At 40.3% G+C, this 25,646-nt stretch overlaps 1 protein-coding gene across 1 annotated transcript in view; it reads right to left on the bottom strand.

Annotated features, from left to right (window-relative positions):
• The window catches only part of LOC116662205 (probable ATP-dependent RNA helicase DDX60), a 96,878-nt gene extending 81,500 nt beyond the window's left edge, over nucleotides 1–15,378 (bottom strand). Inside the window, exons 1-2 of the mRNA XM_032475672.1 lie at nucleotides 15,318–15,378; nucleotides 5,794–5,840 (exon numbers count right to left, since the gene is read on the bottom strand). Coding sequence (XP_032331563.1) covers nucleotides 5,794–5,840; nucleotides 15,318–15,378 — 108 coding nt within the window. The remainder of the gene's footprint in view (nucleotides 1–5,793; nucleotides 5,841–15,317) is intronic.
• Between the last annotated feature and the right edge of the window lie 10,268 nt (nucleotides 15,379–25,646).

Raw genomic sequence — 25,646 nt, 5'->3', positions numbered from 1 at the left:
AGAAGTGTTTATTAACAGATGAAATTTCATTTCAGAATTGCAAATCTGCCTTTCTCTTATATTACTTGCATTACATCAATTTTAGTAGTAACTAAATAAACTTAAGGGGTGGGAGAGTCATTTTGTGGTTGTCATTAGCACATATGTTACGTTCAATTACTCTTCCATTTCTTTCCAAATAAACGCATTAATTTTTTTTAACATAATTTTAACATCTCTGGTGATTATTTTCTGTCTGGAAAAGTTCCTTGTTCTTCGAATGTCACTTTTGATCACCTGTAAAATTCTGGGCCATTCTCTAAGGGTCTTGGTAACAATCAGTAGATTTTTGCAACTATCAACTCTCTGTAAGCTTGTGGTACACCTGAATGGCTTTGGTTGTAATCACAAAAGCCAGGCACTATTTGCCATTATTCTGCTATGCAGAGTTTTGCGGGTTCTTTCTTTACTTCATCAGCAAATCATTTAACACCTCAAAGGACAGAAAGCAAGGCAGAGGTTTGAGAATCTTTTCCCTCAGTCTTCCAAGGAACCTTTAACCTTTTGGCAGCAAAAGTGCTGAGGTTCACAAAACTTCCTTAAGAGAAGCCAGCACAAAAGGGGAATTTCCTCTGCAGTTTTTAAAGACAACAGTACAGCATGGAGCCCATCTCCGTTAGTTACACATGTCTCACATCTGTGTACGTCACCCCCATGATGAAATATCTGCCAATATTTGCAGGGGAAAGAGTCGTCAAGACCTGGCACAGTGCAGTCATCGCCTTTACTAAAAGCAAATGTGCGATTGCACTCTGTTTTTCATACTCTAACAGCTAAGCGTTTGGTCATATTTGCCTCTTGACAAATTGAAAAAACAGCTAATCCAATTCTCTCTGGACTTACAGAGCACTAGCCGTATGTTGAAAGTCGTGCTCTGAGTCAGTATTACCGAAAGCAATTTTAAAGAGAGACCGCTGGGAAGGGAGACATAGGCTCAAGGGTGGCACAGGATGATGCAGAGGAGAGAGGGACAGGCAGACAGAGCAGAAAGGGAGAGAAGGAAAAGTTGAGGGGGAAAAAGGAGAAAGACATTGAGAGTGATTAATTTGACAGATGGCAGGCAGGCAGGAAGGATGAAATTTCTATTACTTTCCTACAATCACATCTTTAATGTCTTTTGGCCTTTGGAGAGAAGACTGCCAATTATGCAGCTCTGAAGGAAGCCTTCTAGGCCTACAATCAGTTCTTCAACAAAAACCCTTTCCACCTAATCAGAATAAGAGAGACCAAAATGAATGGAGAGAACATCTCTCCTTTCATCCATATGTATTGCTACCCTTATCCTGCCAGTCACATACTTTATGACTTCTTTCTTATTTCAAAACCCCTCAATGTTCTTCTCAACATGTTACCCAGAAAAGATTAGATATAAGAAAAGAAGAAACAGAAGTCCACAGTATCATTTAGCTAAACTTTCGTTAAGGGTGTTCCAGTGTGTGTAAAAAAACTGATGACGTAAAGTGAAGACAAGCAAGCAAGCCAGCAAAACCTTAACAACATACAGAAGACTATAACTCAAAAAATAAAAAGAAATTCTTGGGGTAATTTTCTCGCTTACAAATGACACCTCTCTTCTCATTTCTAAAATATTTGAAGGCTGTTCTATCATTTTAAGAGCAAATACTGTGATTTTATAGTCCATAAAGATTTAATATCATCCTTTTGAGCACTTTATTAGGTTGGGAGTGTTTTATATTCTATGATGGATTTCCCCAATATGTTAATTTATTTTAAGCTAAGACAGACCCATACTTCTTCCAGAGTTAGAAGCTAGAAGACAGGTGTTAAATGGAAGACACAAAGATGAATTTATTTGCTTGCCTCGCAAGAGAGCCAGGTCCCTCAGGGATGCATTCAGCAGGTCTCCGAGAATTGAAAGAGTTAAATATTTAGGAAAGAGGGGCTGTAGGGGAGGAAAAATAATTTTCCCTTTATCCTTCTAGGTTCTCAGCTGAAACCCCACTGTTTTCCTCTTACTAATCCGTCTTATTACAAACAGAAGTTTAATAACATGGATACCTCCTGTACACATGGGAGAGACCCAAGAAAACTGAGTAACTCCTTGAAATGGCCCAAGCCACCACCTTCAATATCATCTCCAGCTAAGACAAAAGAAGACGTTGGGGTTGGGAAAACCAGTTATGGGAGGTTACCAGGCAAAGTAGAGCAAACAAGGGTAAGATTGTAAAGCAGATTTACATCCACATCTCCACTGTTAAGTTTCTAGAGACTTAGTCATGCTTGTCCTCCTGGTACAGGAGGGAGACACCCTTACAAGTGGAGATTTCCTTTATAAACTTAAATGTCTCTTACAAAAGGGTAGCTTCTACTTGGTTTTCCAGGGCTTCTCCTCTGTCTGCTGTTTCTTAAAAATAATCAGCTTAAAATCATCCTTATGCCAAATAGGTATATTTTGGGGTGGCAAATTCTGCTCCCCTTCAGGAGAATGTACTCCAAATAAGGCAATATTCTGGATTGAGTCCTCTGGTTGTCCTACAAGGTGTATTGTGATAGACTGCTTGAATTGTTACTTTCAAATTTCACATCACTGATGCAAGGGAGTGTAGTTTCAAATGTGTCTGGGCTGGAGACGTAAAATTCAGTGGGGCCTGGACCATTCTGTGCATGCTTGAAGTCTATCAAAGATGTTCTTTAACACTTTAACAAAGAATAACAATTCAATTTGCCAAATATATGTTTTTACTGATACTTTTTTTTTTTTTTTTGGATGTGGAGTTCTCAAAGCTTACTTTAACACCTCTGGAGCCAAGAAAAACATTTTGGATACTTACCATACAAAATGTGTCAAGACATAGTTCATTTAATTCTTACCACAACCCAATAAGGTGCTATTAACCCATCAAGATACACAGTATTTTCCTAAAGTAGACTTGTTAGGTTAGCACAGATGTCTCCTTACAAAGGTAACCAACTAACATCAGCAACAGAAAACAAAAACCTGCGGACAGGAGGCCCATTTAAGCAGTGGCATTGCAAACTCAATCAAGTTTCCATTCTGTCTGATTCACTTTAACAGAAATCTGTATGAGAAGGGCAGGCCTGAGTTGCACTTGCTATAGTCATTTGCTAACATTGAACACAGAGGAGGTTTTCTCAGTCTAGAGAGGGTCATTTGTACTCTAAATCTAAATTTCTACCTTAGTTATTTATGACCCATGACTTACCTCTTCTCTTAAGACAGTGGATCCTTTGAGGTATTTTCAATTACCCTCTCACAGTACCTTTCAAGAGAGTTGGTCAATAGATATTTGTGAAATGACTAAATAGAGTCCCAAACTATTTAACCATTTCAGTATGTATTACAATCTGATTTTGTGATTTGCATTGGTCTTGCCTGTGTATACAAGTAGGGCCAGCTCAGTTCTGCCCTTACCATACTACTATTCTGGTGGGGAGACATACATGCCGATAAACAGGCAGAAGTAAAGAAGATCCTTGTACGATGGAGGTGTTCACCAAGCCCAAGAGGGGACCGGAAGATGCTGCCCCTTAGTTTGCTGGAGAGTGAGGGTGAGCTGATCAGATTGAAGAGGAAAAGAGCTGACATAGGGTCTACACAGCCAAGACAGAGAAGCTCAGACCATCACAGCAGGAATGAACCCAGAAGGACAATTCCAAGAGTAAGAGAACAGGATGGATCAGAAGGTACAGAATTTTATCATGAAAAGACCACTCATCTCTGAGTCTAAAGACCTAATTCTAGTTCCAACTCTGCTACTGAATTACTAGTTTATCTGGGGAAAATTTCTTAAAACTTCTAAAACTGTATAGTATGGCTGGTAAATACGCCTCACAGTGAGGAGTCATTGTCCAAGTTAGGATTTAGTGTCCTGTGTTGAAAAAACAAAAAACAAGACAACAGGTCAAAAATAGTCACTTATGCTTGTGAAATGGAGTCTCCTTAAAACTGAGTTCCCCTGCCAAGTTTGTGATTAACCTCTCTATCCAAAATTTCATTTCCTTCCTTGCGCCTCTGATTTCAATCCTGTGTTAACTGTCAGATGACAAAACTGCTATTGTCGATAACATCATTTCTAAACTCAGCCTGTTCCTCCAGGACCAAAGGAGCTCAGACACCTCCTTGAACCACAGACCACCAAAAACCATAGACATCCTCACTCCTGAAAGTACGACTAAGAAATGCCACGAGATGCGATGCTTAATCTCACCTTCTTTGTTCCTCCCCTTTAAGAACCCTGGACTGTCAGGGTTTGGCTGGCTGCACCACTGGCACACGAGCCCTTTTGCTTGGTCACACTAAGTCCCACATCACCAAACCAAGAGTTCATTATGGCTTCAGTTCTCCCCAAAACAGAACCTTCAACCAGTCAATCAGGAATCACCTAATCAGCACTACTTAGGCCATCTGCCTGATAGGCCCCTACCAGCCCCTAAAGGAAAGTAACTTTGCCATAACCAACCTGCTTTTTCGCCTGGTCTAGTTTTCTTGTTCCTGCCCCCCCTTCTGCCTATAAAAGTCTTTCATTTTGTACAACTAACTCCACAGAGTGCCTTTCTAGCTGCTAGGATTGGATGCTGCCTGACCCTTACCAATTTTTACTCAAATAAACTCTTGAAAACTTTCATATGCCTCAGTTTATCTTTTAACACCTGAATTATTCTCTGCTCCAAACAGTATCCTATGTCTTCTGAAAACGAACAAACAAACAAACAAAAAACAAATGCTCCTTTCTGTACTCTTAATGGTGTGTTTCAAATAGATGTTCCCAACTCTTTAAGAAGGGCCCTTAGCCACTCCTGATGTTATCACCCACGGATCTAGAACACGGACACCAGTTTGGACTTTGTGAGTTTGAGTCCTGGTCTTGCCACTTTCTAACTGCGTGACCTTGGTTAATTTACTTAACCCCTGTTAAGTCTCAGTCTTACATTTAAAGTATACACAGTGAATCAGAGGTAATCTATGTCACTACATGGAAAGCATACAGCAGAGTACTAGAACACAGCAAGTATTTATTAAAAGTCAGCTGTAATTGTTATTTCCTCCTCCTCCTCCTCACCACCATCACCATTTGAGCCAAGGAGCTTGGGGCAGCCAGGCTTCTGGCTGTATGGAGGAAGCCAGTACAAAAGCAGACAGGAAATGGAGAAAGCCCATGATTTCATCATCCCTGAAGCCCAGCCTGACCCCTCAACTGCCCATGCTTAGGTTATATGATCAGAAAAATTCTCCTTTTTGTTGACCTGGTTTGAGTCAGATTTTTGTTACTAGTGATCAGAAGTCCTAACAGAATGAATGCGGAAAGCTTGGAAAGGTTAAAGTTCCATGCAAATCAAGATGTAATTACTTTAAAAATTTTTTAACCCCAAACTTCCATTGCAGTCTTATCGTCCATTACCCTTTTAATGCACACTATGCTCCAGTCATCCATGTCCCTTGTTGCACTTAATCTATTGGTTCCCTTTGTCTGAAATGGTCCACTCTTTTCTGCCTGTTTAAAATTATATCCTTCATTCCACCCATAGATTATATGTCACCACCTCTATGAAATGACACTTCCATTGATCATCTACATCAGAAGTAATCTGTTCCTCCTCTGAACTTCTAAGTTTCTTCGTTGGACCCTGTCAAAATTCATCCTATTTTGCATTTTAGCCATTAGTAGCCAAATCATTTTACATTTGTCTTCTAAGAACACTTTAATTTCTTTGCCTCAGTGTCACAGGAAACCATTGCAAATAACGATAAGAATTAAAAATGAGTGTACTCACAGATATGGGGTAAAAGCTGCGTTGGTATTGTGACCTCCTTATTTTCACTTTTTAAAATATCTTGTGGACACATAAAGTTCAAGCTGCAGCAAAAAAAAAAAAAGAAAGAAAGAAAGATAAAAATTCATGTTAAAATTTCTGTATGTTAAAAAATTTACTTTTTGAAAATTATTCCTCAATATAAAGGGAAAAAGTTCTTTAAGTATGTTTAAAGTGTACAATAGAGTTAAAGTAACAACCTCTCTCCACAGAATTCATCTTAGGTTAGTGGTTCTTCAGTTTTCACATGGCTCATAATCACCTGGAAGGCTTAGTAAAACACATTGCTGGGCTCCACCATCAGATTTTCTGACTCAGTAGATCTAGCATAGATCTAACTGTGGAGGAGACCAAGAATTTACTTTTCTAACAAGTTCTCAAAAGATGCCAATGCTGCTGGGCCAGGGACCACATTTTCAGACTGTCTTACATAATTTTAATTCAAAGGAAAAATTTAGCCTAAGGAAGACCAAGCTAAGAAATCTGTCTGCTTTACATTGTGGCTCTATTTCTTGTTAAAAGAGCAAAAGCACAGATTAAAAAAGGTAAGTTTTAAATGCCCTCTGTCCCACAATTTATTTTGCCCCTGCCTCCAAAATATATGTCTTTGTTTTCCCCACAATTTCACTGGGATGCTTAAAAATCAGTATTTACTGGTTAAACAGGTATACTCATTTATTGCTGATAGTAGCATAAATAGCTTTTGAAGAGCAATAAAGCAACACATAAAGATGCTCAGATGTTTTAAAAGAATAATTCCACTCTTAGGAATATTAAATAGAAGGAAAAAAGTATGTACACAAAGATGTTAAAGTTTTATCTGTAGCAGCCATAAATTAGAAACTATATGAATGCCCAAATTTAGGGGAACAATTTCATAAATTACAGTACTGGAAAACAATATACTATTATACAACCATTAACATAAAGATTACAAATATAATGTAGAAACGTGAAAAATAATTCTGATTTAATATCAAGTAGAGAATAACACTGAAACTATGTAAAGATGAATTCATATATGGAAGTTAAGCTGCAAAAATTAAAACAGATGTTTTATGGTGGTTGGTGGGCTTTCTTTTTATTTTGTACACCAGTGATAAAGATGTTATCTCTGAGTAGCAACTCTCCTCTAGACTGCTCTGGTATGCTGGGACTGAGACTCTGGGAATCCCATTTGCACTCAGCCAGCTGCTTCCTATTAGACTTTACCACTAGGAGGTGGTAGAGGAAGACCATAAGACTGGAAGATGACAAAGGACTAGGCTTGTTTCTTGTTCTTTTGAGTCATCCGAACGATGGTTCTGAACCCCAGCAACAGCTTTTAGTTCTAGTCTGTAGTTTCCGCACGTGCTCAGAACCAGCCTCATTGCACCCTCTCACAGATGCCACCATCAGATGGCCCACACCCCACCTTCATAGGTCTGCACCCAGTTCCTGAAACTCCTCTAAGGTCTATATTTTAATAATCCCTGTCTCCTTCCTTTGATCCCACCGTCCTAAGAGTATACACATTTACCTGCTGTTACTACCACTAGTATACCTCTACATCCTCACTTTGCCTTTTTGGTTCTCTAATACTTGATTAACAATTCTTTATATTAAACTGCATCAGTTCAAAAAACTGGTGGTCCTTTTGACTGGACCTTGATGGATAAACCTTTTTTCACTATTGTATCATACTGTCTTTCAAATTTAAAAAACATATCAACTCTAAGAGTAGGCTGATACGTGAAAAATAATTGAAAGAAATAACAAATACTTAGCTAAATGCCTTTATTTCCTGGAGAAAATTAATTAAAACTCTGATACTTACATAGTCTTGCTTTATGCCAGATAAATAGTATCAAATAAATAAATGTTGATCTTCCATAGGTTGATTTTAGTATTTACATTCACTCTTAAATTAATGCATAGACCTGATCTGGAACTCCATGAAATAGCACCTAAACACATTTATCTGCAGTTCTGATTCAGTAAGTATTTACAGAGCACCTTCTATGCGCCAAGCTCTGTGCTAAATAATGGGATACAAAGCTCTTACCCACAAGAAAGCTAACAGTTAAAAGACCACATGTTAAATGCAGTGATAGAAATAGGCTTGGGTTGCCATGGGAACAAAAGGCATCTTGCGTATGTTCTGACCACTTTCTCTGCTCCCTATTGCTTCAACAATAGTGGGAAGATTTTAGCCAGAGGAGAAGGGGCCAAAAAAAAAAAAAAAAGAAAAGAAAAAGCATTCTAGGAAAGGGATCCCAAAGGTAAAGGGCATGGAGGTGTGAAAAAGTACAGTATACCTGATCTGTGAATAGTTTCTGGCAGAAACAAGATTGGCAGCAAAGATACGGGCCTGGTTCAGCTGGCCAAAGAATTGAGTCAGTGATGGATTTTTAAAAAATATCTTGATATTTTAAGGACATTTCCTGCCTAGCATGGGTTTTGACAATTGGCACACTGAGAGGATTCTATGGCCTGCTGTCAGCGTAAGTGGGCTATGTCCCTGGTTGGTTCTTAAACTGCCTTTCATCTACCCACTCCTTGATCCATTTTTGCTTGCTCTATATTGATTGCTGCTTGATGGCTGCAAATCCTGTTTACTCTGGCCTTTATACTTTGACATCTCTATTGATTACATTTTCTCTGCCTCAAAACCTTCCCACTTCTTCCCTCCCATGGCTTGCCTCCTACTCCGTAGTTCTGTGCTTGTTCTAGGCATGACTGCTCCCATTTGATCTATTCAACTTGGTCCCGTTAGACTTTCTTGGTAGTCGACCTCAACAAGCAGCCCTGATGAGTGAAACTCAGAACCCTAGGCTCTCCCTTGATTCCAGAGACCCTGCCCTTCAGGAAACTTGTGGCACAGGGTTAGGTATGAATTTGATAGAGGATTTGAGACTACACAGACCTGAGTTTACATCTCAGGCCCAACACTTACTAGTTTGATAAAGGCAGTGTTCACCAAATACTCTATTTGCAATCCCTTATTTCTAGCCTCCCTTCCAATTAGGTTGATGTCACATGACTAGTTCTGACCAGTGAGAAGCAGTTAAGTGTGCCTTGTCTATTACTTCCACCTTTACTTTCTTGGAAACCTGTTTCAGATGATGTAGGTACAAGGTGCAGAGCCTACGTCATCTTGAGTCTCTTAATAGCTATATTAAGTAGAGCCCCCGACTAACCCACATCAGATATGTAACATGAGTGAGAATAAATAAACACAATAAGCACAATAGAACTTTGTTGTGTTTAACTGTTTTGATTTCAGAGTTAATTCTTCCCACATAATCCTACCTTAATAAATCCATTAATTACATGGTTTTGGACAAGCTATGTAACTTCTTTAGTGTTCAGTTTTCTCATCAGAAAAATAGGGATGATACCTTGCTATGGGATGAATATATCCACCTCAAATTCTTATGTTGAAACCTAATCCCCATTGTGAAGGTATTTGTAGGTGGGGCCTTTGGGAGGTGATTATAAGGATCAGTGCCCTTATGAAAAAGGCCCCAGAGAAGGCCCTCACCCCTTCTGCCATGTGAGGACATGGTGAAAAGAAGGCCGTCTGTGAAGCAGGAAGTGGGTCCTCACCAGACTCCAATCTACTGGCACTTTTATCTTGGGCCTCCAGAACTGTGAGAAATAAATTTCTGTTGTATATAAGTCACCCAGACTATGGTATTCAGTTAGAGCAGCCCAAATGGACTAAGCCTCACGGGGCTGGATAAAGATTAATGAGATAATAGGTCAATGACCAACTATTCCATTACGTGTGTTTCTGTAGCATGAGTTAGTTCATATGTGATTGGTAAAATGGGGAATGATATATAGTACAGAAGTCAGATTGGTCCATGCCCCGTTTTTCCCAGCATAGTGACAGTTTGTCTACTGAGTAACCAGACCTCAATACCAAGTACACTACACAAGAGATGAAGGCTAGAGACAGAACTAAGTCTTGATAAGAGCCTTCCTCAACCATCCTTTGACTTGCCTAGACATCCATCTTCCTGGCGTACGCCAAATTTTTTTCTTCATTCCTCTGAAATCCTTTCCTACTTCTTTGCACTTGATATCCAAATGCTTTTGCTTGCTTAGGTTTCTGGTTGCCCCTGATCTCCACCTGGCCTTCCAAGTTCTGACACAGGACTTACTTTAGGATACTTCCCTGGTACCCACAATTTTATGACCTGGAACTAGGGCCAGGCATCTTGATTATAATCCTAACATAATATTAGATAAGAAACACAGGAGGAACAAGGCAGGGCACAGGTAGGGTGGAGAGTTATTGGATGCAATTCTTAGTGAAGACAGTTGGCTACGTAATTAAGAAGCTCAGAGGGGAAAAAAGGGACTAGAGGTATGACTTGGATGTGGGAGATATTCCTTATGGGAAGTAGTTGAATCCAAGGGTGAAAAAGCAGCTATCCTATGAGATGATAGATGCACAAGAGACAGAGATTTAGGGAACACCAATATTTAAGGGGCAGTGCAGAAAGTATGAGGTCATTTGGACATGATGGAGTCTAGAAATATCAACATTTAGGAAACATTTACAGTTCTAAGTTCTATATCCATATTAAAACAAAGCACACAACCTACTTTCTTAGATTTTATAATATATAGATTTGGGCCAGCATAAATCAACCTGTAAATGAAAAATATATAATGTATTATGAGTTAAACAAAAGTTCCAGAAGGTTCTTTAGGCAGGCTAATTCACAGCCAATTGATTAAAGATTCAAATTAAGAGGCTAAGTAATAGAATGTGTACTTCCCTGGTCTTATCATCAACAGGCATCCTGCTAAGGCACAGACCCACAAATCCCAAAAGATGAGCCCTCAGATCTTCCTAGTACCTTGGGCTTCTAGGACAACAAACACCTCCCGGCATACACTGCCTTTAGACATCTTAAGGACAAAGCAGGCATAAAACCTTGGCACCGCTGTCTTTTATACTTGAAAATTCTGGGAGGAAAAAAGGGATATGCCAGAGAACTTGAATTCAAATATCCCAGTATTCAAAAATGAGTGTCATCTCTACTGGGAGGTACAGGCTAGCTAGTTTGAGATTAATCCATGAAAAGGTACTAGAAGCAATCACTAAAGATGAATTATGAACATTTAGATCATGAATTAGCAACATGACTTCATTAACAAAGCATAGCAAGCAAATCTCATTAGGTTTCTGGTAGGAAACCAAACTAATAACTCAGAGGATTGACACAGACATCATGTACGGAGCGTTCAGAACATTATCCCATGTTAGGGTGATACCAATTGTCTTGGTTTGCTCAGGACTGAGGGGGTCTGAAAAGACATAGGAATTCCTGTTTTAAAATCAAGAAAGTTCCAGGCAAACCAAGACAAGTTGGTCACCCTACGACAATGCTCTTGTGGATAAAGTACTCAACTATGGCCTAGAGGATTCTCTTATGAGGGCAAAACCAATACTTAAATAATTAAAACTTATAAGTATTGATTATTTGTTCCCATTCAGTGGGGAAGTTATCTCTAGTGGTATGCCACAGAGCTCTTTCCTTCACTATATGCTGCTGAACAGCATTATCTATGACATGAATGAAGTCACAGTAGGAATTTTTATCAAAATAATAGACACAAACATAGGGGATTCTGTATTCATCTACGTATATAGCAAATGTTTACTAAGCATCTATTATGATCTGAGCACTTTTTTAGGTTTTAGATACAGCAGAGAACAAGGCAAAGATCCTACCCTTGTGGTAGACAAATAAAAATATAATAGGAGAGTGATGTCAGCATCATGGTGATTTGGCATATTCCCTTCGTCTCTCCCCTTCAATCTATAACCAGTAAAACATCTATAATTCAACAAAGGTGCCTCTCCCAGAACACCAGGACGCCAGAGAATTCCACACATCTGTACACCTAAAGGCAGGTGGACTACAGTACGACGAGCAGGCAGGACTGGGGGCACAGTGGAGGAGGTGCCACCACCCTGGATCCCCAGCCATGGCAGCTGAGCTCATAGCCCCAGAGAACCTAGTAGCAACAGGGAAAGGAGCGTACAGGACACCAGCCTCCCAGCACTCACAGCCACAGGCAGACAGCAACAGCAGCAAGGCCTGTGACCCTCCCTATCCATCTACAGGGCTGCCTGAGACTCTACCCACTGCCTCCACTCAGCAGCGGTGCCTGCAAACCCAACAATCCTGATCATGGCAGAGATACCCGTGATCCGGCCCTCTCCCTCCCTCCTACCTACCCTCACTGCAGCAGAGCCTACAGCCCACGAGACCCCAGACACAGAGGAGTCCACCATCCCAGTGCCCCAGGGGGCAACACCAGCAACATTTGGAGCAGCAAGGCACCAAGGACCCCAGAGGCACAAGCAGTGTCAAGGAGGGCACCAGGTAACACCACTGACACGGGTGGTGGAGGGCAGGAAGTGATGACTCTCAAATATAACCAGAATCAACTCAGGCAAGACAAACCAAAACTTGTGCCAGGGTGCCACCTACTTGAAAACAAACAAAGAAAAAAGCCTCTAATTACTAACCTGTTGAATCAATAAAATCAAGTTTAAAAAAAGAAAGAAAAAAAAAAACAGCTTTACCTAAGAAAGGTGTTCACTACCTCAAATGTACCAGCAGAGAAAAAACTCATCAAGTACCATGAAGAACCATGGTAACACGGTATCACTAAAAGAAAAAGACAATTCTCCAGAAACCAGACTTAAAGTCATGGAATACTGCAATCTAATCTGGTAGAGAATTCAAAATCGTTGTCATGAGAAAAGAATTCAAAGTAGTTGTCACGAAGAAACTCAAGGCACTTTAAGAAAACTCAGAAAGGCATTCAACAAGAGGAAGAAAATGAATGAACAGAAGGAATACTTTGTCAAAGAGATTGAAACTCTAAAAAAGAATCAAACAAGAATTCTGAAGCTGAAGAGCTCCATAAGTAAGATGAAGAATGCATTAAAAGTGCTGGAAATAGAGCAGACTATATGGAAAAGCATGAAGAAAGAAATCTAGAAACGATACATGTAGAAGAGGAGAAAGAATCAAGGACCAAAAGGAGGAGGAGGCAGAGGCAAAGAAGGAGGCAATGGGGAAGGAGAAGAAATCCTATGTAAGACCTGAAGCCATAAAACTTCTAGAAGAAAACATTGGCGGTTTGCTATTTGACATTGGGCTTAGTAGTATCTTTCTGGATATGTCTCCTCAGACAAGGGAAACAAAAGAAAATTAACGGGCACATCAAACTAGTAAGATTCTACCACAGCAAAGGAAACTATCATCAAAATGAAAAGACAACCTACCAAATGGGAAAATATATGCATATCATATTGCAATAAGGGGTTAGTATCTAAAATACATAAAGAACTAATAAAACTTAATAAACCAAACCCAATTTTAAAACTAAGTAGAGGAGCTAAATAGACATTTTTCCAAAGAAGACATACAGATGACCAACAGGCACATGAAGAGATGTTCAATATTACTAAGTATTAGGGAAATGCAAGTCAAAACCATAATGAGATATTACCTCATACCTATCAGAATGGCTATTATCAAAAAAGTAAGAAGTAAGTGTTGGAGAGGGTGTGGAGAAAAGGGAACCCTAATACACTTTTGGTGGGAATGTAAATGGGTGCAGCCACTACAGGAAACAGTATGGAGGTTCCTCAAAAAATTAAGAACAGAACTGCCATATGATCCAGCTATTCTACTTCCGGGTACTGATCCAAAGAACATGAAAACATTAACTTGAAAAGATACATGCACCCCAATGTTCATCCCAGCACTATTTACAATAGCTGAGATATGGAAACAATCTTAAGTGTCCATAGACAGATGAATGGATAAAGAAGATGTGGTGTATTTTAATACAATGGAATACTACCCAGCCATAAAAATGATGAAATCTTGCCATTTGTGACAACATGGATGGACCTTGAGGGTATTATGCTAAGCGAAATAAATCAGATGGAGAAAGATAAATACCATACGATTTCACTCATGTGTGGAATATAAAAAAACAAACAAAATGCCCCAAATAAATGAACAAATCAAACCAAATAACAACACACAGATACAGAGAACAGAGGACTGGTTATCACAGGTAAAGGGGTTCGATTGTACAGTAATGGATAGAAAAACTAAACTTTTGGTAGTGAACATGCTGTAGTGTACACAGAAGTCAAAATATAATATTGTGCACATGAAACTTATATAATGTTATAAGCCAATAAAAAATAAATATATATATACATACATACACATATATTCGTATGTATGGATACATATATATGTAGTCAGGAAGTGAGAAGATCTAGGAAAAAAATTCATCTGCTTAAGAGACTAGAGACTGGGAAAAAAAAAAAAAAAGACTAGAGACTGGCTGGGAAGGTAGGTGATTAAGGAAGGATTCTTCCTGGAGGTGACATGTGAACAGAGAGATGACTGAAGTGCAAAAACCATGGAAAGAACTGAAAACTAAGAAAACTTCAGACCCTGAAACAGGAATGAGACTTGCCCCAGGTTTCAACATACTCTACCTCAAAATAAACAATATTTTAAGAGCTTTATTTAGTAGTTTAAAACTTTCTTTCTACATCAAAGAGGACATAACCAAGATTGCATGCTGTCTCCACAGTCTAAAACGACGGTATCATTTTAATAGGAACGGAAGAGACGCCTGAGACAAGATAATGGTGAGTCTCGGTTGTGAGTGTCGAGAACGGTCTGGTCAGATCCCCTTACCTGGTAAGGAGAGGTGGAAGCAGACTGTGGTTCGTCCTGGAACCCAGAGTTGAGGGGGGACAGGACCCGCTGTGGGATTAAGGGCGCGCAAGCCTAAGCCCCAGGTGGGGAGTGAGAGGCTAATGGCAAAGGGTGATTATATTGCTGAAAGTGGGAGGGTGGAAATCAGAGAACAGCTGAAACATCAAGTTCCTGAAAGCTGTCAAAAGCAACAGAAAACGGGGGCTTAAACAGAGAACAGGCAAAGAAGACCCCCTCAAGCAACACTTTGCAGAGTTCTTTGGTCTTTAATACTGCCAAGTGTGAGGCGAGGAGGGGGCTGTTAAAGGTTCTGAGCTATTGCTTACAATCAAAGAAACCAACCTACCAAAGAATTTCAAAAGAGCTATGTATTGAAAGGTACTCTTTTAGAAAGTTGCTTGGATGTGAAGCCTCCCGGTAACCATGCAGAGGAGGGTTTATCTCCTTCCTCAGCCCCTTAGCCCAGGCCTTGTCCTAGAGGCCTTCCAGAAAAGGCGTTTCAAATCTGATTAGTCAGATTCCAGCCCAATAATTAGCCCACTATTGTCAGATGTTTCTATCAGTTATCTAGTGCTGTAAAACAAACTGCCTCAAATCAGGGTGGCCTAAATGCCACTCCCGATGCTCCGGCTCAGTGATTCGGTCTGGACTCATTTGGGCATTGCTTCTGCGGCCCTTGCTCCTCAGAGGGACGGGATGGTCCATTACGGCTTCACTCACCTGTCTGGCGGCTCCTGTTGTTTGCAAGCTTGGCTTCTCTCTCCTCGGCATGTCCTATCATCCACAAGGAGGCTGGCCTGACTTCTTCACACGACCATCTCAGGGCTCCAAGGGAGCGGAAGAAACTACAAAGCCTCCTGCCGCCTCAGCTCCAGAGCGCATACAACGCGCGCCGGCCGCCCTGGGTTGGTCAGAGCAAGTCAGGCCGGCCCAGACAGAAGAGCGGGCGAAATCCAGTCCACTCCGTGCTGCAGGGAGCAGCCAAGTCATGTCCAACAGGAAGGGACTATTATGAGCAACTTGGCAAACGATCTACTGCAGGGTGAGAGGTCACTTCTCTTCGACTTCCTCCGTCAAAGGGGCGAAGCAAGATGATCTGATTCCAGGCTCCTTCCTCTCTCCCACCTCCCTCCAGAACTCTCCTGCAGGAAATGGCGCAGGCTGCTTTGTTTTCCCCATCACACCCTCCTACGACGCAGCTGTTGGGCCTAGTGGAGGCGTTCTCCTCCTCCCACAGTAGTCCCTGCCCAATCAAGAGCTCCCGTCATTTAGAGGGCCTGGAGGCCTGAGATTCCAGGGGAAAATAAGAGACAGGTGTTCCTGCACTACTTATGGAAGCCAGCTTTGGGGGAGCAACATTTATCCAATGAACAAAAAGATGATCTTTTGATAGTCTTCTTTTTTGTTCTCTTGAGCATAGTTTCCTTAGGAACCTCACGGAAGAGGGAATGATCCAATTACAAGTGAAGCCAGAATTCTAGTTTTTCTAGTCTCCTTGGCTACAATGCCATCTAATGGAAATAAGGCCTCACCCTTATTCTTTACAAATAAAAAAATGAAGCCTCCCTTGTGAAGACTTCCCTGAGCATCCCCTCTCCCCACTTAAGCCTACACCCCGCCTGCTGTCTCTGTACCGTATGCACATATTATATATACTTCAATGTACTTGTTTCTTTTAAGTGTCTGTCCTGCCCCACCCCCGAGGGAGGTTCGTGCACATCTTTGTAACGTTAGCTACACCGTGACTGGCACAGGTAGGAATTCTGTAAGTGTCTGTGAAATTGAATTGAATTGATTATAACAGTGAATAAAAATTCCAGATCTTCAAAACTACAAACTAATAGATATGCTAATGCAGCTCAGAGCAGCTCCACGGGCAAAGGGCATTTAAGCAGTATCTCTGGCATTATATAAACTACCCAAGGGAAGAGAAGTTTCTGGGATGTTCTACACAGACTACATCCCCTCCCACTTTTCTTCTCACCAGAACAAGTTTCTCAGAGAGAGAGAATATGAATGAATGAATGGGGGGGGTCTGTGTATGAGAAAAGGGATAAACTTTGTGATTAATAAACCCTTTAAATCAGAATTCTATGCCCATTAGCAATTTGTCTTAAAATGTTACTCTCTGATATTGGGGTTTATAGGAGATATGTTACTTGACTGTGCAAAGGGGATTCCCTAATTCAGATCTTAAAAGTCCATACACTTAAAACTGAAAAAGAAGCATGTAGGCATTGATAATTGCCAGGAAAAGAATGGACTCATGAACATAAGGACCAAAAAATCAAGTCTGCAAATGACAAAGGAATGAGAAAAATGACACGAAAAAGAAAAGCTAAGTCCTAAGAACAGATTTCAAATGAGAAAGGAAAACCTCTCCTCTGTTACTTCCAGCTTTCCATCAGCAAAAATGATCATCAAATTGGAAAGAGTAGAACAAACTTCATTTAAAGGGAATAGGGTAAGGGGGTAATAGCTCAATGGTAGAGCACATGCTTAGCATGCATGAAGTCCAGTAACTCTATTAAAAAAGTAAAATAAAACAAAAGGAACTGAAGACCAAATATGTAAAGTAGTGTGAGCCACTTTAAATGCACTTGGATCTCAACAGTAAACAATTGAATGTGGTCCATGGACTAGTAGCATCAGTATCACCTGGAAGCTTTTTAGAAACAATTTTGGGCCTCACCTCAGATCTGCTGTGTCAGAATCTGCAATTTAAGAAGACTCTCAGGTGATTTTGCAAACACATTCAATTTAAAAATACTGGTCTAGGAACCATGTTGGGAGATTTATGTATATGATTTCATTTAAACTTTACAAAAACCCTATGAGGCAGATTTTAATTCCTCTTAGTATAAATGAAGAAACTCAAGCTCAAATAAAATAAGTCACTTGCTTAGTGTCAGAGTTAGTAAATAATAAGACTAGGATTCCAACCCTTGTGGGGTCTGGCATTTTCAAAGTCCATGCTACAATCAGGACTTCAGAACATAATGTTTTCTACCATAAATAATTTATAGATATGAACATCTAACACCCCCACACCCAGGTAATAATTACTCCTGGGAAACATGAAGAAAAGTCAAAATGCCCCTGAAGATGCACTTAACGATTTTCAAGAAGGAAGCAAGGATTAACTCCTAAAAAAAACCCTACAAAATGAAAAGTTCCAGATCCATTAAGAAAGAGCTGAGAAGAATGAAATAAAATTCAAAGTTTACTGATGATGTGCTGGCCAGGCACAAATCTAGGTATTCGGGCTAGATTAGTGAACCAAACAGGTGAAGGTCCCTTCCCTTATTGAGCTCACATTCGAGGGTGGGGGGATGGGAGACAACAAACAATAGACATAATAAGCAAATTAAATAATAAAGAGTTAAAAAGGGTAAGTCTAAACAACAAGGTCCTTGTACATTCAATACCTTGTAATAGCCTATAATGAAAAAGAATATGAAAAGGAATCTATACATGTATAAATGAATCACTATGCTGTACACCAGAAATTACCCCATTGTCAACTGACTATATTTCTGTCGGCAGTCTTAAGTGAGTAGGCCGTGGGACCCAGGTCAAAGTTCACAATAACCTGCACATGCAAGGTAAGAAGTATACGCATGCGCTAGTGCCATGAGTCAGCATTATAAACAATACGCATGCACCACTAGCATAATAAAAGGACAAGTGCGTACACCTGAGCGCGCGCGCCACCTGCTTGTACTGCAATAAAGTGCTGTTTTGCTCCATGTGGGCTCCTCGTGCCTTCTTCCAGTTGGGCAGCTCACCTCCTCGGATCCCTCTCCAGCCTCCCACGGCTGACAATTTCAATTAAAAAATTAAAAATAAAAATAAAAATTTTAAAGGGATAAATCTAAGGCGAGTAGGGGCAAAGGGAACTGAAGTACAGGAAGCAGGGCAGTGGTGCAGTTTGCAACATGGAACAGGGCGGAAAGGGTGGGCGTAATTGAAAGGGTGAGATGGGGGGTAGGAGGGTAAACCAGGGAGATATCAGGGAGAAGAAGGTTCTGGGAGAGAGACAGGTAGAGTAAGGACCCTCATGGGGAGGCGTGTTCCAGAGACAGCAAGGTGGTCAGTGTGGATGGAGCAGGGGGCTGGCAAAGGGGACACAATAAGAGAAAAGGTCAGTGGGGTAACAGGGGACAGATCATATAGGATTTCTGGGCCATCATGAGGACTTTGCATTCTGTGTGAAATGCGAAGCCTTGGACAGATTTTTAGAGGAATGAAATTATCTGACTTCAACTGATTAAAGTTAACTCTAATAACTGGAAATTTGTACCTTTTTTCATTGTTAATGCAGGTTCTAGGAATTGAACCGAGGACGTTTTGCCTGTTAAGCATGTGCTCTACCACCGAGCCATACACTCCCTTGGAAACTTGTACTTCTCGACCCCCTTATATGTGATATGTCAATTACCCATCAACATTTGTTTTTAAATTAAACTAATTAAAAATAAATTCAATGAATTAAATAATTTAAAAAATAAACTCCAGTTTCAGGGTTAAAAATAACACAGGGGCAAGAATAGAAGCAGAGTGATAGAAGTTATATAGACTCACATCTTACTTTGCAGGGTTAGGTTTGAAAGTTAAAAAGTGTCAGATCTTTTCACTGTTTCATCAAGAAAGCAGAAATGTACTAGGTGACTTGTGTTTAGGAATCAAGCCATATAAAAAATTTAAAGAACTGTTTTACAAGAGACTCAACTGTCTTGTTACAACCCCAAAAACCCAACAGAAGAAGCTACAGGAAGAAAGAGTTCAGTTCAATATATGGCAGGACTTCTGTACAGTAAAACTGCCCTGGCGCTAAGCATCTTGTACAAGTGTGGATTTAATCTCTGTGACAGAGGCTGCTTTTTAAAAGGAATTCAGACATGGGTTATACAAGATGCCCTTTCAGAGTCCTTCCAACCTTGCAACTGCATCATCCTAATCCACACCTAACTAACTTCATTTCCAGAGTTCTAATTAGAGCAGGGCCACAGGAGGTTTGTCACAGAACACTGTGCAACAGTTTCAGGTCATTATTTGAAAGCCAACTCCTCCTTAGAAAATGTACCTTCACTTCTAGTCCCATGGTAACAAGCTTCTCCCAGGACAATTAAAGATAAAGAGACAGATATCCAAGATCAAGGACAGAGAGCCCATAATCCCATAGGCCCCTTTGTGTGAGGGGACATCATCTCTCTGCCTCTCCCCTTTGTAGTTTTCTTCTAACTCTACCTGTAGGTTTTCTTGACAAGTATCATATTATCTTCATGGCTCAGATGGAAGAATTCAGGCTTACTGGTATATTAGGTGGGTTCAAAGTTGAATTAATGGGTAGTTGATTAGTGGAGCCTGTCAACATGAAGTCCCAGTGATGTGCCTATGGTTCCTGGATCTGATCAGATCTTTAACAATGGCAGAAATACATATCTAGTACATTTCAACCTTCACTAGCTGCCAGGAACCAGTGTTCTTCCTAGAAATATGAGCTCAAATATGAGCCCTAACCAACTTATTCAAACTGTCCTCTGAACAAGTGCAAACATATTCTGTTTTCCCCCATAAGATAACAGTCACTCATCCAAGAGAGGGGCTTTGGGAACCAATGTAAAAGCTGTTTATCAGTTTCAGAGTCCATGATTCTCATGGGATATCCGTTTCTCCCTGAGTTCTGTCACTATCCTATTCAGGTAGTAGTTCTTATAATTCTACATCCACAAACTAAATGATATAGTTAACCCTTTATAGAAGAGTAAGTAAAATCCAGAACAGTATTAAGCTAGCAGTAACTACTAAAATCCAAATATCTCAATGTAAGTGGGAAGCCCTTGTTTCTCCATAGCTCATTCACTGATCCCTGTGCCTTCACCCAGCATTGCCAGGGGAGCGAGGGAGTGTTTTACTAAGTAGGATGCTTCAACTCAACCAAGAATGTCTAAGAATTCAGTAGTATCTTTGCTCCTTTCTCTAGAGGTGCAACCCCATTTATGTCTGGGACTCTGTTTCAGCTTCCTTTTACACTGTCAGCTTCTCTCTCCTGCCAAATCAAGAACAGAACCATGCAGCAAAGCTCCTTCCAGATTCCTAATCCACAGAAACTGAGATAACAAATGTGGGTTTTTTTTTTTGTTTTGTTTTGTTTTAAGCTACTAAATATCGGGGTAATTTGTTATATAGCAAAATGTAACTAACACATTAGGACTTCAGATGGCCCAATCTGGTCCGAGGGGAAGGAATCACTTAAGAGAGTAATAAAGCATTTAGTTAACTATGAAGTATGAGGGCTGAAGCCATATCTCAGGGTATCTTGAATGCCAGGCTAAGGGGGTCTAGACTTTATCTGGAGAGGCAATGAGGATCCTATGAGTATTTCGGGAAAAGGGAGTTATCAAAAGAGTGTGTTAGATTAGTTTAGCTGACCTGCATGGACTAGATTAGAAAAAGAAAACAGGAAGGTAGGAAAGATGAATCATTCACATAAATATTCCATCCCAGTCACATATCCTGTCTAATCATATCAAATTCATTCTGCCCTATATATGTTTTTTATACACTGAGTTACCTTGTGATGGATGGCAGGATTCATGGCCAATTCATTTTTGAATCCTCTGAACCATTTAGCACTGCCCTGAACATAGTAAGTACTTATTAGTATTTGAATCACGAATGAAACCTTCCTCAATTCGCTCCTCTTCCCTGAAGACAGAATAACATTCTTTCCTTAATATTTTGTTCATATCGCTAATAGACCACTTATTTAATATTAGCATTCTATTACTCATTATACTTTATTCCTTTGTCTCCCCGCTACAGTGGGAACCCTCTTCAAGGTATTCAGGACCAGCTATATAATTTGCCAGGCCAAAGCAAAATGAAAATGCAGGGACCCTTGTTTCAAAAGTAATGGGGGTGGGGAGGGTCTAGCTCAGTGGTAGAGTGTGTGCTTAGCATGCACGAGGTTCTAGGTTCAATCTGCAATACTTCTATTGAAAAAAAAAAAAAGTTTATACGAACTAAAACAAACCTAACTACCCAGTCCCCCAAAAATAGTATTAGAAATTTCAAGACAGTGAATGCGAGTGAGGAGATACTTCTTTTTTTTTTTAACTGAAGTATAGTCAGTTACAATGTGTCAATTTCTGGTGTACAGCATAATGGTTCAGTTATACATATACACACATAAATTCCTTTTCATATTCTTTCTCATTTTAGGGTACTACAAGATATTGAATATAGTTCCCTGTGCTATAAGGAGAAATCTGTTGTTTATCTATTTTATATATAGTAGTATCTGCAAATCTTAAACTCCCAATTTATCCTTTCCCACCCTCTTCCCCACCCCCATAACCATAAGTTTGTTTACTATGTCTGTGAGTCTGTTTCTGTTTTGTACATAAGTCCATTAGTGTCTTCTTTTTTCTTTCTTTCTTTTTTTTTTTTTTTAAGATTCCACATATGAGAAGGTACTTCTGAGTTGTAGGCCCTGTGTGCCCAGGTCACAACCCAAAAAAGTCTTAACGGCAGTAATTCTGCCTTATGCACTGTTTTAACTATGGCTCCCACCATGGGAATGTTTGATGAATGTTAAACATACTGAGTAAACAATGAATGTCAGGAGGGTTTATAAAAAGGGGTTTACTCACGGGAAGTTGAACATGAGTGGAGTCCACCCAGCAGTTAAGATGGCCTGTTTAAGACACATCAGAGTGCCACCTGCTGTCACCCTCCCTCTCCTGCCTGGGCTGCTACCTCACACATCTACACCGCAGGATTTGCTCACACATTTCCTCTCATGGCCCAAAAGCCTGGTGTGTCCTATGTGGATTTCCACCCTAGGGGCCTCTGGCTTTGGTTGGGTTATTTATTAGATGTCCCTTATGTAATGACAGTGGCAGTGATTTAATATATAAGAAGCAAACAGCTGAAGAGATTTTCTAGGCAGAAACAACGTATTGACATATACGGTAAGATGGTAAGGGGTGGTCCTCATAAAATAAAGAAAACAAAGCTGAGTGATTTAAAGCATGCTGCAGACAAATCCTAGTTAAATTTTTGAAAAATAAGGGCAGAAAAGTGCATATTGATCACCTTCTCTGAGGGATGGCACAGACCTCAGAGACAAGCTATAACCATGAAGAATCATCTTCTCTATTAGACAGACAAGACAATTTATTGAATCCCTTCTTAGCCCAGGCGAGTATCCTACCCACAAAACACAAATATTTATCTTTGTATCTGAACAATGCCTCCCTGAGATACTGAGGAAAAGAAGCTGCTGGAAAGATATTAATCCTTCCCCCATCTTCCCCCTCGTTTTAGGCAAGTCGCAGTCACAGCTTCAGAGCTGCTGGCAAAGCTTAGCTATTGTAATGGTGACCCCCAGTGGCAACTGTTTGCAAATGAAAAACTGGCACCATTTCTCCACCAAGGAAGTCAATTTTATTAAAATGCTTTCTTTAAGAAGGATATTGGCAATTTTGTTGAACTGTAATAAAAACTGTGTGTTGGTTCCAAAAAATCAATATCATCTCCTCTACTTTATTGTCACTAGTTAAACGCATGAGTTTTCCTTTCAAAAGAGACTCTTTTTCAAGGAAGAAGCACAGTCTCTGCAAAGCCTGCTCAGCAATGGTCTTAATGACACTTTTCTCAGAGAGGTAAAAATGAGGCCTAGCTCAAACATGGCTTCACCTCGAAGGAGTTCACGAGGAGCCTCCCCCAAATGTGCCACTTTGGCATGTGGATTATTTTCAGCTGAAGACAATTAAGCCCCCAAAGACTCAGGATGGGCTTTTTAGCACTCCCCACAAACTGCCTAAAAGAATGAATATAGAGGACCTGGCTCAGAGAAAGAGCTACTGTCAGAGAGAAATTTTTATCTGAGCAACCCAAGTGTACAGCGAGGCAAACATCTAACTACCAAACACCCACTCTTCTCATCATCCTGTGAATTACCTCTTCCCCTCCGAAGCCCCAGGGCCCTATCCCAGTCCTTAGCTCAGGATGGTATGTAAGCCTCAACTGCCTCACTTACTCTTGGGTCTCATCTCTTTGGGGTTCCCAAAGATGTACGTAATTAAATTTGTTCTATTCTTGTTAATCTGTCTTATGCTAATTTAATTACTAGACCAGCCAAAGAACCAAGAAGGAGAGAGGAAAAAGCTTTTCCTCCCCTACAACCTATACCACTGTGTGGCCAGTGGGTTCTGAGATTCAGCCTTAGTGGGAATTGAATCAGCAGCTATTTAAGTCTAACTGAAATCTAGAAAGATAATAAGTGAATTGAAATATGAAAAGATATATATGGGTGTTAAATGGTCAATTAAACAAGTCAAAAAAATTGGGCTTGCCCTTTAGAAACTTGCATTCAATACGACAGAAATCAGACCAAAGGAAGCCAAAATTCTGTAACAGAGGTATGAAGAATAAGTAACTCAAAGTAATAGGGTTCCATCCCACATTCAGTTTTCACAGTTCAGTCCTTTAATTCTGAAATAACACATATTGTGGTTGGGGAGAGGAAGCAAGAATATACCATCAACTTATTAAGTCATTGAGGGCTCTGGTAGATGAAATGCATGTGCAGTTACCCTTAAAAACTTTCATATGACTTAAACTACTGAAACTGACTAAATAGGCCACGTGTTTGGTAGGCAAGGCTAAATTGTGGTTCTCAACCTTTGCTGTGTACCAGAATCCCCTGGAAAGCCTTCAAGGGTTCTGAAATCCAAGCTATTTGGCAGACTAATTACATCATAATTGCTAGGGCTAGGGCATGGGCATCAGTAGTTTTAAAAGCTCCCTGATCCCAGGCAGTTCCCACATGCAGCCCAGGTTGGCTGGCTGCCAGTGGAACTGCTGGGTTTTCAGCCTCAGTTTGACCAGAGATTAGGCATATCATTTACCTATCAGGTCGTTTACTGATCTTGAATATATTTACAAGACTTTTCTGCTAAGAGTCTATTACCATATGACCTGGGGAGTCTCTCTAAAAATCCCAATGTCCAGGCTGCACCCTAGACCAATTTGATTAGAATTTCTAGGGATGTGACTCTACCAGGGCATTGATATTTTTTTTAAAGTTTCCTAGCTGCAGTCAGGGGCAGACAAATGCAGTCAAGGTTGAGAAACACTGCACATTCAAATATTGAAAAAGAGCAATAAAAAGCCCTAACTTGGCAAAATTAAATCATCTTAAAGTAGAGCACTTGTCTATTGACTGTTCTTTGAGGCTACAAAGAGATATCCCCAAGAACTTGGAAATACAGAAATAGACTGCCTTCTGAAAATAAACACAGAAATGTGCTAGAAAGAGATTTAACTTAGTCAACCCTGGGGGGAAAAAACAAAAAGATTAAATAAGCAGCCCTCTCCAATGCTCTAGCCCAGGGTTTCCAACCCTGGCTACATATTAGAATCACCTGGGGAGTTTCTGAAACTTGCCAACGCCTGAGCCCCAATCCCTGGGCTTTTGATTTAATTGATTAAATTGATATATTTAAGAGTTCTCCAGGTGATCCTAACGTGTAGCCAGCATCGAGAATCACTGCCCCAGACAATCCGGGCGTACGTCAGTTGCCAAAACTGCAACACAGACTATAATACTGCTACCCAGAGATACAAAGAGCAAGTGGCTATTGATGGAACATTACAATGAAGGATAAATAAAGATGATGGACAGATATGAAATATCAACAATAGCTACACAGCCCTGTCAAAGCAAATGTTTGCCATTAGATTTCAAATATCCTGATCCCAGGAGTAAAGCAATTCCGCAAGGTTGAAGATTTGTTCATCTAGTTTAGTTGAGGGACTTTCTGTGACCTCATCTTTAGCTTTGTTTCTTACGCTGCAAAGAAAAATTTGGCTTCCATACTTATGACCACCGGTGAGGATGCAGACACTGCGTATTCCAGTGCTCCGACTGTTATTTCTCATGGGACCTTAATCAATTGGCATTCGGATGTCTGTCTCCATTTTTTTGTGTGTGCATTTATCCCCAAAATATTCCTAAGCAAAGTCATGGCTAGCCCC

The sequence above is a fragment of the Camelus ferus genome, chromosome X (assembly GCF_009834535.1).
Source record: "Camelus ferus isolate YT-003-E chromosome X, BCGSAC_Cfer_1.0, whole genome shotgun sequence".
NCBI lineage: Eukaryota > Metazoa > Chordata > Mammalia > Artiodactyla > Camelidae > Camelus > Camelus ferus.
The sequence above is the reverse complement of the archived record's forward strand: the minus strand, read 5'-3'. Positions and strand labels throughout refer to the sequence as shown.